Below are 12601 nucleotides of genomic sequence, written 5' to 3'. Positions count from 1 at the left end.
GTCGTCCTTACACCGCATGGCATGCCCCAAGCGTTTACAACACAGAATTCCAGGTTCTCCGCTCCAAAATTGGCAGCTTCAAAACGATTGATTTTTTTTTTTTTTAACCGACAACCAAAAAAAAATTAACCAGTTGACGTTGATTCGGTCAACCACCGGTCAAACGGTCATCGGTTAACATCCCTAGTATGAAGAACGTTAATTCAGCAAGTACGCGGTCAGGAAGCTTAAAAAAATAGTGTTAAGAAAACAAAGCGTCACTAACTGGTGAAGTGAATTACAGCAAGAGAACAATCAGTTCTTGAAGTTGATGTGTTGGAAGCAGGAAAAATGGGCAAGCGTAAGGATTTGAGTGACTTTGACAAGGGCCACATTGTGATGCCTGGATGACTGGGTCTGAACATCTCCAAAATGGCACATCTTGTGGGGTGTTCCTGATATGCAGTGGTTAGTACTGACCAAAAGTGTTCCAAGGAAGGACAACCGGTGAACCCGCAACAGGGTCATGGGTGTTGAAGACTCCTCGATTCGCATGGGGCATGAAGGCTAGCCCATATGGTCCAATCCCACAGAAGAGCTACTGTAGCACAAACTGCTGAAAAAGTTAATGCTGACACCTTTCTGTTTTAGTCAGCGTTAAGTTTTTCAGCAGTTTGTGCTACAGTAGCTCTTCTGTGGGACTCGCACAGGGACTTGTACGGCAGACGCTTTACACTATCTAAGGGTAGTATCTCACTGGGCTGCGACAGCTTGCGACAAATTGCGAACGCCATTCGCGAGAGAGTTTCCAAAGTGTCTTGAAATGTTCGCCGGGCTTCTCAATTTCCTCGCATGAGTCGCAAAGTGTCGCTCCTTCGTCGCTGAAATTTTGAACATGTTCAAAACATTCGTGCGACAAAATTTCTTTCAAAATAGCCGCAAATGCGTCGCTGGTGTCGCAAAGCCATCGCGAACCCTTCTCAAGTTAGTTTCCGTGAGGCTTCCTCTACTTCCCTGCCTGCCGAAGGAAAGCCGGGCTGCGACTGCCTGCGACTAGTTGGAGACACAACAATTGCGATTAAAATATGCGAATTAGGGTAGTATCTCACTGGGCTGCGACAGCTTGCGACAAATTGCGAACGTCATTCGCAAGAGAGTTTCCAAAGTGTCTTGAAACGTTCGCCGGGCTTCTCAATTTCCTCGCATGAGTCGCAAAGTGTCACTCCTTCGTGGCTGAAATTTTGAACATGTTCAAAAAATTTGTTCGACAAAATTTCTCTCAAAATAGCTGCAAATGCGTCGCTGGTGTCGCAAAGCTGTCGCGAACCCTTCTCAGGTCAGTTTCCGTGAGACAGGAAATGCGATCCAGTATCTCACTAGGCTGCGACTAGTTGGAGACACAACAATTACGGTAAAATATGTGAATATCAATTCAGTGTGATTCCAAGTGAAAATTGTCGCTAATTCGCATATTTTATCACAATTGTTGTGTCTCCAACTAGTCGCAGGCGGTCGCAGCCCAGTGAGATACTGGCTTAAGACTAATAGGTGGGATGCATCTGACATCACATCCGCCTCATTAGATATGCAAGACGTGAAGTGATGGTCAGCTAAGCTCACTGTTCACAAAGCGTTACTATCTCTGGGGTGCCTTGCTAGTCGTTAATGTGTCGTTTTGGGCCGCTCAAATCAAACCGTGAAACTGATCCAGGGTGGGTTTCCTGAAAGCCTCTTAAGGCCAAGAGAATCTAAAATTACCTCTTAAGATCCATCATCAAGCTAAAGTGGTTTTCCCGAACAACATCATAGCCCTTTAGTTTGCTCTGAATTTACAAGAGATCCGGATCACTCTTTAACAACAAAGAGCGACTCGCTCACACACAATGTGCTGCGCCTCTGAGGGACTCTGTCAGTCAACAGGGGAAACTGGTGTTGAATATGCTGCTGGTGTTCAATTATTTTCTTGTACATTGAGTTAATTATTAAATACATATGCGCAAAGCATTTTGAATATATTTCGATATGTTATGGAATTACGTATGGATGTCGGAATGTCACACTGATATCGGCACATTTTAATCAAATTTAACTCCGTTAGGTGAGCGATTATTGAATTTAGTGTCATAAATGAGACACATTTCTGCACCTCTAATGTTGAGTGTGAGAGAGAGAGAGAGGTTTTGATCTGTGTCGTGTGTACCTAAGGAGGTTGAATTGACACCTCTTTTTTTCTTTTTTTTAAATAAATACAGTATATCACACACACAGTGGATATAAAAAAGTGTACACACCCCATTAAAATGATGGGTTTTTCTGATGTTAAAAAAATAATAATAATACCACGAACATACAATAAGCTGGTTGCATAAGTGTGCACACCCTTAAACTAATACTTTGTTGAAGCACCTTTTGATTTAATTACAGCATTCAGTCTTTTTGGGTCGGAGTCGATCAGCCTGCCACATCTAGACTTGGCAATATTTGCCCACTCTTCCTTGCAAAAGTGCTCCAGATCTGTCAGATTGCGAGGGCATCTCTTGTGCACAGCCCTCTTCAGGTCACCCCACTGATTTTCAATTGGATTTACTGTAGGTCTGGGCTCTGGCTGGGCCGTTCCAAAACATTTTTGGGGTCATTGTCATGCTGAAAGATGAAATTCCTCTTCATCTTTATCTTTCTAGCAGACACCTAAAGGTTTTGGGCCAAAATTGACTCGTATTTAGAACTGTTCGTAATTCCCTCCATCTTGACTAAAGCCCCTGTTCCAGCTGAAGAAAAACAACCCCAAAACATGATGCTGCCACCACCATGCTTCACTGTGGGTATGGTGTTCTTTTGATGATGCGCAGTGTTGTTTTTGTGCCAAACATACCTTTTGGAATTGTGGCCAAAAAGTTCAACCTTGATTTCATCAGACCATAAGACATTTTCCCACGTGCTTTTGGGAGAGTTGATGTATTTTTTTTCTTTTTCTTTTGCAAAATTTAGCCAGGCCTGGATGTTTTTCTTTGTAAGAAAAGGCTTCCATCTTGCGACCCGACCTCATAGCCCAGACATATGGAGAATGCGGGAGATTGTTGTCACATGTAGTACACAACCAGTACACGCCAGAAATCCCTGCAGCTCCTTCAGTGTTGCTGTCGGCCTCTCGGCAGCCTCCCTGACCAGTTCTCGTCTTGTCTTTTCAGCAATTTTGGAGGGACGTCCAGTTCTCGGTAATGTCACTGTTGTCCCATATTTTCTCCACTTCTTGATGACGGTCTTCACTGTGCTCCATGGTATATTTAATGCCGTGGAAATGTTTTTGTCCCCTTCTCCTGACTGATACCTTTCAACAATGACATCCCTTTGATGCTTTGTAAGCTCTCTGTGAACCCTGGCTTTTGCTGGAGGAGGCAACTGAGTAAATGTCTGAACTTTTATTTGGGGTTAATCAGAGTCATTTTAACTGATGGCAGGTGTGAACCCAAAAAGACTGAATACTGTAATTAAATCAAAAAGCGCTTCAACAAAATATTAGTTTAAGGGCGTGCACACTTGTGCAACCAGCTTATTGTACGTTCTCCCCCCGAACAGATTTGTTTGTTTTTCAATTGAATTGTACAGGTTATAGATCACATTAAAGGTGGGAAAAGTTTTGAAATTATTTATTGTGGTCTCATTTTTTTACATCAGAAAAACCTGTCATTTTAACGGGGTGTGTAGACTTTTTATATCCACTGTGTATATATGAGGTCAATTTATGTATAAGGAGGTCAATTCAACCTCCTTAGGTACACACTACATACCAGATCAAAACCTGTCTCTCTCTCTTTGCGTGTGCACACTTATAAGGGAGAACTTTGCCCACTTGGCATTGTGGGTAACAGCTGAAATAATCCTGACTACATGATCGGGGGGGTAACAGTGAAATGAGCGAGCACGGGGAACACATTTATTTAACTTATTCTCTATTTAGCTCATTCTTTCGTGTGAACGTTTGTTCGTTTAATTAAAAACACGCTTGGAATAAAAAACATTGTCCAAAAATGTAAAACGGTTTAATTAATTAACTACCACGTTATATATGTAACGCTTCCAGAGGATACTACTGTATAGATTATCTTATTTTAAACACTTTTTTAAAAAATATATATATTTCATTAGATTTTAGTTAAAAAACGAACGCCATGTGACCTTACCGACTGGATTTAGCAACTACTAATGCCTTCAGCAACAACAGTACGATTGCCTTTAGCAACTACTACTGCCGATATCAAGGACGCGCACTGCAAAGACGCTCTTCGTCCTGTTGCTCTTTAGACTCCTTCTTACGAGTAAGTTCAGGAAAACCACGTACAGAGACAGCGTCTGTTGCTTGAGAGAGTCTCTCAACTCGTTCTTTACCTCTAAAGGGCAACGTTATCAGGAAACCCACCCCAGTTTCTTCCAGGTTCCGCGTGAAGTGATAAAGGGTGAAATAGCGAAGGGTTTTACCAAAAGACGACGAGAAAGGTGGCACTCGAACCATTTACTGTGATCAAAGGGAGCCGAGTCGAAGAACGCTTGAGTTGGCAGCGATCACGTCACGAAAGGTTTGTAAATTCCTGCGATTTATTTCGTTTGGATTCGCAAATCACTTTCTCACCATTTTTCCGTTATTTCGTCATGTTTTGATGTTCAAGAGATGCTCAAGTCCTCAGATGTGTTTTTGTTTACTGTTTGTTTGTGCTCACTATATTGTAAACTAATGCGTATGTTTTCACGTCATTTATCAGGATGTCCTAGTAATCTTTACAAGGACGATGATGTAGATTGGGCTCCTACACTGAACTACAGTGGTGCTTGAAAGTTTGTGAACCCTTTAGAATCTTCTATATTTCTGCATAAATATGACCTAAAACATCATCAGATTTTCACACAAGTCCTAAAAGTAGATAAAGAGAACCCAGTTAAACAAATGAGACAAAAATATTATACTTGGTCATTTATTTATTGAGGAAAATGATCCAATATTACATATCTGTGAGTGGCAAAAGTATGTGAACCTCTAGGATTAGCAGTTAATTTGAAGGTGAAATTAGAGTCAGGTGTTTTCAATCAGTGGGATGACAATCAGGTGTGAGTGGGCACCCTGTTTTCTTTAAAGAACAGGGATCTATCAAAGTCTGAGCTTCACAACACATGTTTGTGGAAGTGTATCATGGCACGAACAAAGGAGATTTCTGAGGACCTCAGAAAAAGCGTTGTTGATGCTCATCAGGCTGGAAAAGGTTACAAAACCATCTCTAAAGAGTTTGGACTCCACCAATCCACAGTCAGACAGATTGTGTACAAATGGAGGAAATTCAAGACCAGTGTTACCCTCCCCAGGAGTGGTTGACCAGCAAAGATCACTCCAAGAGCAAGGTCACAAAGGACCCCAGGGTAACTTCTAAGCAACTGAAGGCCTCTCTCACATTGGCTAACGTTAATGTTCCTGAGTCCACCATCAGGAGAACACTGAACAACAATGGTGTGCATGGCAGGGTTGCACGGAGAAAGCCACTGCTCTCCAAAAAGAACATTGCTGCTCGTCTGCAGTTTGGTAAAGATCATGTGGACAAGCCAGAAGGGTACTGGAAAAATGTTTTGTGGACGGATGAGACCAAAATAGAACTTTTTGGTTTAAATGAGAAGCGGTATGTTTGGAGAAAGGAAAACACTGCATTCCAGCATAAGAACCTTATCCCATCTGTGAAACATGGTGGTGGTAGTATCATGGTTTGGGCCTGTTTTGCTGCATCTGGGCCAGGACGGCTTGCCATCATTGATGGAACAATGAATTCTGAATTATACCAGCGAATTCTAAAGGAAAATTTGAGGACATCTGTCCATGAACTGAATCTCAAAAGAAGATGGATCATGCAGCAAGACAACGACCCTAAGCACACAAGTCGTTCTACCAAAGAACGGTTAAAGAAGAATAAAGTTAATGTTTTGGAATGGCCAAGTCAAAGTCCTGACCTTAATCCAATCGAAATGTTGTGGAAGGACCTGAAGTGAGCAGTTCATGCGAAGAAACCCACCAACATCCCAGAGTTGAAGCTGTTCTGTATGGAGGAATGGGCTAAAATTCCTCCAAGCCGGTGTGCAGGACTGATCAACAGTTACAGGAAATGTTTAGTTGCAGTTATTGCTGCACAAGGGGGTCACACCAGATACTGAAACAAAGGTTCACATGCTTTTGTCACTCACAGGTACATAATACTGGATCATTTTCCTCAATAAATAAATGAACATGTATAATATTTTTATCCTCTTGATCTAATGTCTATCTAGCCTGGCAAGCCAGACTAAATGTGAATATTTAGTCTGGCCTCGATCCGTAGACATTTCCGAAGCGGGTAGGAGGAACAAACCGCTGTCTTTCAAACTGTCTCTGTGCGTATAGGCCAACGCTCTGACCAATCAGCGCAACAGTGACTGTGACGTAGTCAGAGCGACAGAAAGCAGTGGGGGAGACCTTGAAATAAATAATTTTTCAAAATGCGTATTAATTAATAATCAGGTTCTAGATATTAAGAAGTTTGGAGATAATGACCACAAGTTTGGAGTCTGTACCACATACACTCATTTTTTTTTCCCAAGTGTTTTTCAAGGGTTTGCTTAAACTGTTTTTGAGAGTTTTTATTTAGTGGTGTTTGGTGAAATAATTTCCCTTAAATTTAAAATAACGGGAAAATAAGAAACAATCAAAAAGTAATGTTTCAAAGCTGTTTATTAATTCTTCGTACTGCACAAACTAGCCCCATCCTTTTGGCTACGAGCGGAGCCAGCTGGTAGATCAGACTTTTGCCATAGCCGGTCGGCAAAACAGCGAAAACGTCCTTCTTGAAAAGGAATGAGCGGAGAGCCTCTTCCTGCTCATGTTTCAACAAAAACTCCAAGTCTAATTCTTCTAAAACTGATTCCAAAGCGGAGTCAAACGCGCGCTGTTCAATAGCCGTAGCCATCTTTCCTGTTGTGCTTTCTCCAGCGTTGCGCAGCTTTGTCGTCACTCCTGCAAAAGCCCGCCCAAAGAATCCAAACAAAAACCTTGCGTTGTGATTGGCGGGCACGATTTGATGCCCGGGGTGTTTTTGTTTATATGGTGCGAGGCTAGACCCACTCGCTAGGCAAAAATATTTTTGGCCGCTAGGCGGGTGGGTCTAGTTTGCTAGGCTACTCTCTATCACTATCTACCTGTGTGAAAATCTGATGATGTTTTCGGTCATATTTATGCAGAAATATAAAAACTCCTAAAGGGTTCACAAGCATTCAAGCACCACTGTATATGAAAGGAGTGCACTTTGGGGTGGATTATTTGCATAGAAGTGCATGGTCTAGAATGTGTTATTCTTTACTCCTGTCTGACAACTGTATGACTTTTTAAGCTAATGAGGCATAAAGTTTTGAACCTTTTATACATTCAAAGCAGATCCTTTTCACTGTTATATTTTTCTTCTTTCAAATAATATCTCGCTGATCGCATCTGATAATATAACCCGAGGTCTCGATGTGTTCCAAAAGTCTGAGTTGACCACCAAGGACTTTTCTTTCATTCGTTCTTGAAATTATAACCCAAATATTACTTTGTGCAGGTATGGAACATGAACAGGAAATCATCTCAGAACACCATGTTCGGACACACAGATGGCGTCAATCACTGCTGCTTCTCTCCGGACGATGCCTATCTTGCCACCTCATCGAACGATGGAACACTGAAGGTATGACTTTACAAAAAAAAACAAGTAGCTTTTTGATACCTCTGTTACTTCCTGCTCCATTCTCTCTCTCTCTCTCTCTCTCATAATATAATATAAAATCACTCACCAGCCACTTTATTAGGACGGCAGCACAGTGCATAAAATCATGCAGATACAAATCAAGAGCTTCAGTTAAAGCTAGACGGCCTTTCGATTTCATAAAATCGGTGAAATTTAGTTCCCTCTGAAATTTGGTCATTGTGAAGTATGTTTATTTTTGCAATATCTAAAAAAAAAAATCCCCAAGCCATTCTGTGGCTGGGAAGTTATTTAATTTGAGGGGATTCCTGAGCAAATAACTTGCATGCAATCACTCGTGTCACGCAGTCAAGTAGACAGAGGAAGTCCGTATGCGCAGGTTTACCTTCGTCGTCGGCTTCTTCTTTTGGGTTGTACGGCAGCTGGCATCCAGTGTTGCATTACTGCCATCTACAGGTTTACCTTTGACCGTGCACTGACAGTTCCATCATTCTGTCGCTAAACGAACAGCTGATCACACCGAGGTGCTCGCTGAGCGCCGATATTTATTAGTTTGGTCCTACGTTTCCTTTCCTTCACAACATAACATCTTTTTTTCTCGCTTTACATTACTGTGGTTGGTTTTTCACGTTTCATTTCCACACTCACGTCCGCTATTTTCTCTCCTGTTTCAAATTTGTATCCCACAATGCCTTGCGCGAACAGGGAAAGCCCACCATGTGATGTGATGCATGATATAGTATCTTGTATTGCATCATGGTGAAGCAGGAAAAAATACGGGAGAATTTAGGGCCACATGGCCCTAAATTCATTAAATGTTCTATTTAAAAAAAATAAATAAATAAAATTGGAAATCTGTGATTCGAATTCGGTAGCTTTTGGTCCACTAAACAAAAATAATTGGGTGTTGGGAAAATTCTTTTGATGCCCTATACTTAAAATCTGAAAGGCAGTCTAGCTTTAATGTTCACTTCAGACATCAGAATGGGGAAAAATTGTGATCTCAGAGTGTGACTTTTCTTTCACTGTGGTATGGGTGTTGGATTGAGCCAGCCGGACCGGTTTGAGTATTTCAGGAACTGGGGTTTTCACTCACAGCGGTCTCTAGAGTTTACACAGAATGGTGCGAAAAACCAAAAAAAACACAGTGAGGTGAGTGAGAGACAGTTCTGTGGGTGGAAACAAACACTTTGTTGATAAGAGAGGTCAGAGGAAAATGGCCAGATTGGTTCGAGCTGCCAGGAAGGATGTGGTAACTCATAGCAACTCTTTACAACCGTGGTGAGAAGAAAAGCATCTCCGCATGCAACAGCAGAAGACCACATTGGGTTCCACTCCTGCCAGCCAAGAACAGGGATCTTAGAATCAAGAACAAGTTCCTGTTAAAGTGGCCGGTGAGTGTAAGTGTGTCTGCATGTGTTTCAGCTTTTTGAGATGACCACTGCAAACGAGTGGCAGTCTATCGATATCACCAGTTTGTTTCCAGAGAGTGATGAAGGGAGCGTTTCTGTGAAGTGCAGCACGTGGTCAGCTGATGGCAAGCGCATCATAGGTGCTGCAAAGAATGCAGTCTTTGTAAGTGATCATTAACACACAACACAGTACACGTGAGTAGAGATATTAATGCCCAGGGTGTTTTATTGTATTTGGTATTTCATTTATTTATTTCGCAACATGCACCATATTTAAGGACCGTGTTTTCATGCCTGGGGCACTTGCTCATCAAGCAGTCTTACAGGAAACTGAGGTTAAAGGTGCACTATTGTAGGATCCAGTGGCATCTAGTGGTGAGGTTGCAGACTGCAACCAAATGAATGCCCCTCCCTCACCCTTCACTTTCCAAACGTGTATTAACCCTCTGGGGTCGAGAGCTTCGTCGGCGAAGCTCGGCAGGTTTAGAATGAGTAGGTCATATATTTAGATAACTATCTTCAAGTTTTTCATCATACAGGCATGATAAACATATTGACAAACTTTACACTTTCCTATGCGCCCACTGCCAAATAATGTTATAGTTTTTAAATTACCGAAATTAGATGAAACATACAACTTGTCACCTTACTCAGTCACACCGGAGTCGGAGCGCTGATCACACACTTACACATTCATAAAAGACTATTCATACGGTAACGGCATGATGATCACTTTCACTCTTTTGGTTTCGATTAGTGGGAACGCCCACCGTAAAAAGGATAAAATCTGTCAGCCACAGTTTAGGCTACCTGTTTGGAGGTAAAACTTGTTGTGAAATGGCACGCTTGACCTGATGGGATTAAGAGTTGGCAGTGGGAGAGGTTTTCACTCTTCTCATTGAATGGAATGGAATTTTTTATTCTTCTCTTTGAATACCCCTTCCACTGCCAACCCTTTATCCCAAAACAATAGGACATACATTTTTTTTGATGGCCAGTTAATTGTTCAAATCAATGGAGCAGATTTAAGTTTTCGTGCTTGATCCATTCCTAAGACTGAACAGAATCACCTCAAGTGACCAAAACGGTTTGACACAATGGGTAAGGTCATGTTTTTTTCACACGTTCCAGCACAGTTCTAAAACTGATTTTTACAACATCTTCATTTATCTGTTTTTTTTGTCTGTTTTTGTTTGTTTGTTTGTTTGTTTTTAAAGTACAATCATGACATACACAGTACATGTATATTATTGTAGCTGAGCTTGTGCTGAATACAAAAAAGTCATATGACTTTGAAAATACTGCTTAGATTTGTTGAAATTGACAAAATCGGAGCATGCCAAAATCATTAGCGTGCTAGGGCACCTGACGATCTCTGGATGATTTAACCCTCAGACCCCAGAGGGTTAAATCATCCAGGGATCGTCAGGTGCCAATAACACTAACTTCCAAGTACTCACGTTCATGCTCCTTTTGTTTTGTTTTTGTTTTTTTTCCTTCTGCTAAATAATAAAATATAATCCTCCATTTTACAAAAATCTCAAACTTGTTAGCTGGCACCGGGGTGAATGCTGATGCTTTTATCTCATCTCATTATCTCGAGCCGCTTTATCCTGTTCTACAGGGTCGCAGGCAAGCTGGAGCCTATCCCAGCTGACTACGGGCGAAAGGCGGGGTACACCCTGGACAAGTCGCCAGGTCATCACAGGGCTGACACATAGACACAGACAACCATTCACACTCACATTCACACCTACGCTCAATTTAGAGTCACCAGTTAACCTAACCTGCATGTCTTTGGACTGTGGGGGAAACCGGAGCACCCGGAGGAAACCCACGCAGACACAGGGAGAACATGCAAACTCCGCACAGAGAGGCCCTCGCCGGCCACGGGGCTCGAACCCGGACCTTCTTGCTGTGAGGCGACAGCGCTAACCGCTACACCACCGTGCCACCCTGATGTTTTTTTTATATGTGACCCCTCACCGAATCCAGGGACACATGTCAGCCAAAACAAATCCAAGATAATCGCAAAAGAAGCATTTTTTTTTCGAAATTTGTGATTTTTGTTTTTTTCCATCATGTGCAAGTTGAGACCTTGAAGAATGCAATCAGTATTTCAGATAATAGATTGTTTTGTTGGAAAAGCATACATTTTTTGTTGCAAATTGTCTCGTTTTTGTCAGGACTGTAGCCTGCTGGGGGGTGTGGGTAAATTACCATATGGGCCATTCACATGATGATTTAAGTCATTTGGGTTTTTTTTTTCCGTGAATCAGCTGTATGATCCGAGTTGAGCACATGGCTACTTAACCTGCATACAGGCGTGTGATTTCACTATGGAATGAGTTACTAAACAGAGCGCAGAAGAGCAAACACCGCGAAGCAAACAGACACACGGTATTTACATCGGAGATAACCATTTCTAGCAAAAAAAAACGCAACCTCGTTTTCCAGATTGAATGGAATACTTGAATGATTGGATGATACACGGATCATTCTAGGATTACATTCCATCGGAGGCATTGGTGTGTGCAAGGCGCCATTTCTCTTTCTGATGGGGTAAGTTTATTAATCTAAGGCTGTGTGGTTATTTTTGCATGTAACGGAGAGTGTTGTGGTTTGGTTAAGCCTAGGTCACAACCGGACGTACGATTTTTTGGCCGTGTGATTTTTGGCGTTTCCCAAATCGCTGCGGTATTTTTTTGTTCACGGAGAAAGACGCGCGTTGGCCGTAAGTTTGTCTTGCAACCTGAAAAAAACGTAAGCGCCTGTAGAGTTTGTTTGACATGACAAAGAACCTCTGCGGCCGGTCTGCGGCTCGAAAATCAGCACATCACACGCGTGCTCTCGTGCTTTTCACATGCGCGCTCTCCGTGTGTTTCTTGCGTTTTTTGCGTGTAGACCGGCTGTAGGAGCGCGTACTGTACGGCCGGTTGTGACCGAGGCTTTACATGAAACTAGTGTTGTGTTAGTTGTGTCATCATCGTGCTATCTTTCTTTCTTACGGTGTGAGTAATTTTTCAACCACAAAATGTTAAAGTATACTTTAGGACTTATTTTTGTACTTCATAATTGTGTTGGGCATACTTTGCATGGAAGGAAAATTGACGTGGTGATCTTTGTTTACATGAAAGTAGTATCGTGCTAGCTAGTAGGGGGTAGAGCTTTCCTTAATGTCATGCAGATGAGCAGCATTATGTGCCCGCCCTACACCCAGATTAGCTGAGATGGAAAACTTTGAGGGCGATTTTCTCCCTTTCCTGTTTTAAGAAGTATACACTTTCAAAAGGCCACACATTCTTCAAATATTGTCAGATCTCCACATGGAAGGCATCATTGGAAAGCTTAGAAACTGTACTTTCTGAATCTGTCAATAACTCAAAATGCCCCCGGGCCGACATGTGTCCCTGGATTCTGTTTTCTGACACATATAATTTTTAAAAACATACTTAGTGTAATTAT

At 42.0% G+C, this 12601-nt stretch overlaps 1 protein-coding gene across 2 annotated transcripts in view; it reads left to right on the top strand.

Annotated features, from left to right (window-relative positions):
• apaf1 (apoptotic peptidase activating factor 1) overlaps positions 1-12601 on the top strand; it is a 143445-nt gene that overhangs the window by 40712 nt on the left and 90132 nt on the right. For both annotated transcript variants that reach the window (XM_060914288.1, XM_060914289.1), the window contains exons 16-17: positions 7581-7706; positions 9150-9299. In XM_060914288.1, coding sequence (XP_060770271.1) covers positions 7581-7706; positions 9150-9299 — 276 coding nt within the window. The remainder of the gene's footprint in view (positions 1-7580; positions 7707-9149; positions 9300-12601) is intronic.

The sequence above is a fragment of the Neoarius graeffei genome, chromosome 2, assembly GCF_027579695.1.
Source record: "Neoarius graeffei isolate fNeoGra1 chromosome 2, fNeoGra1.pri, whole genome shotgun sequence".
Taxonomy (NCBI): domain Eukaryota; kingdom Metazoa; phylum Chordata; class Actinopteri; order Siluriformes; family Ariidae; genus Neoarius; species Neoarius graeffei.
This window is presented reverse-complemented; position numbering and strand designations above follow the sequence as displayed.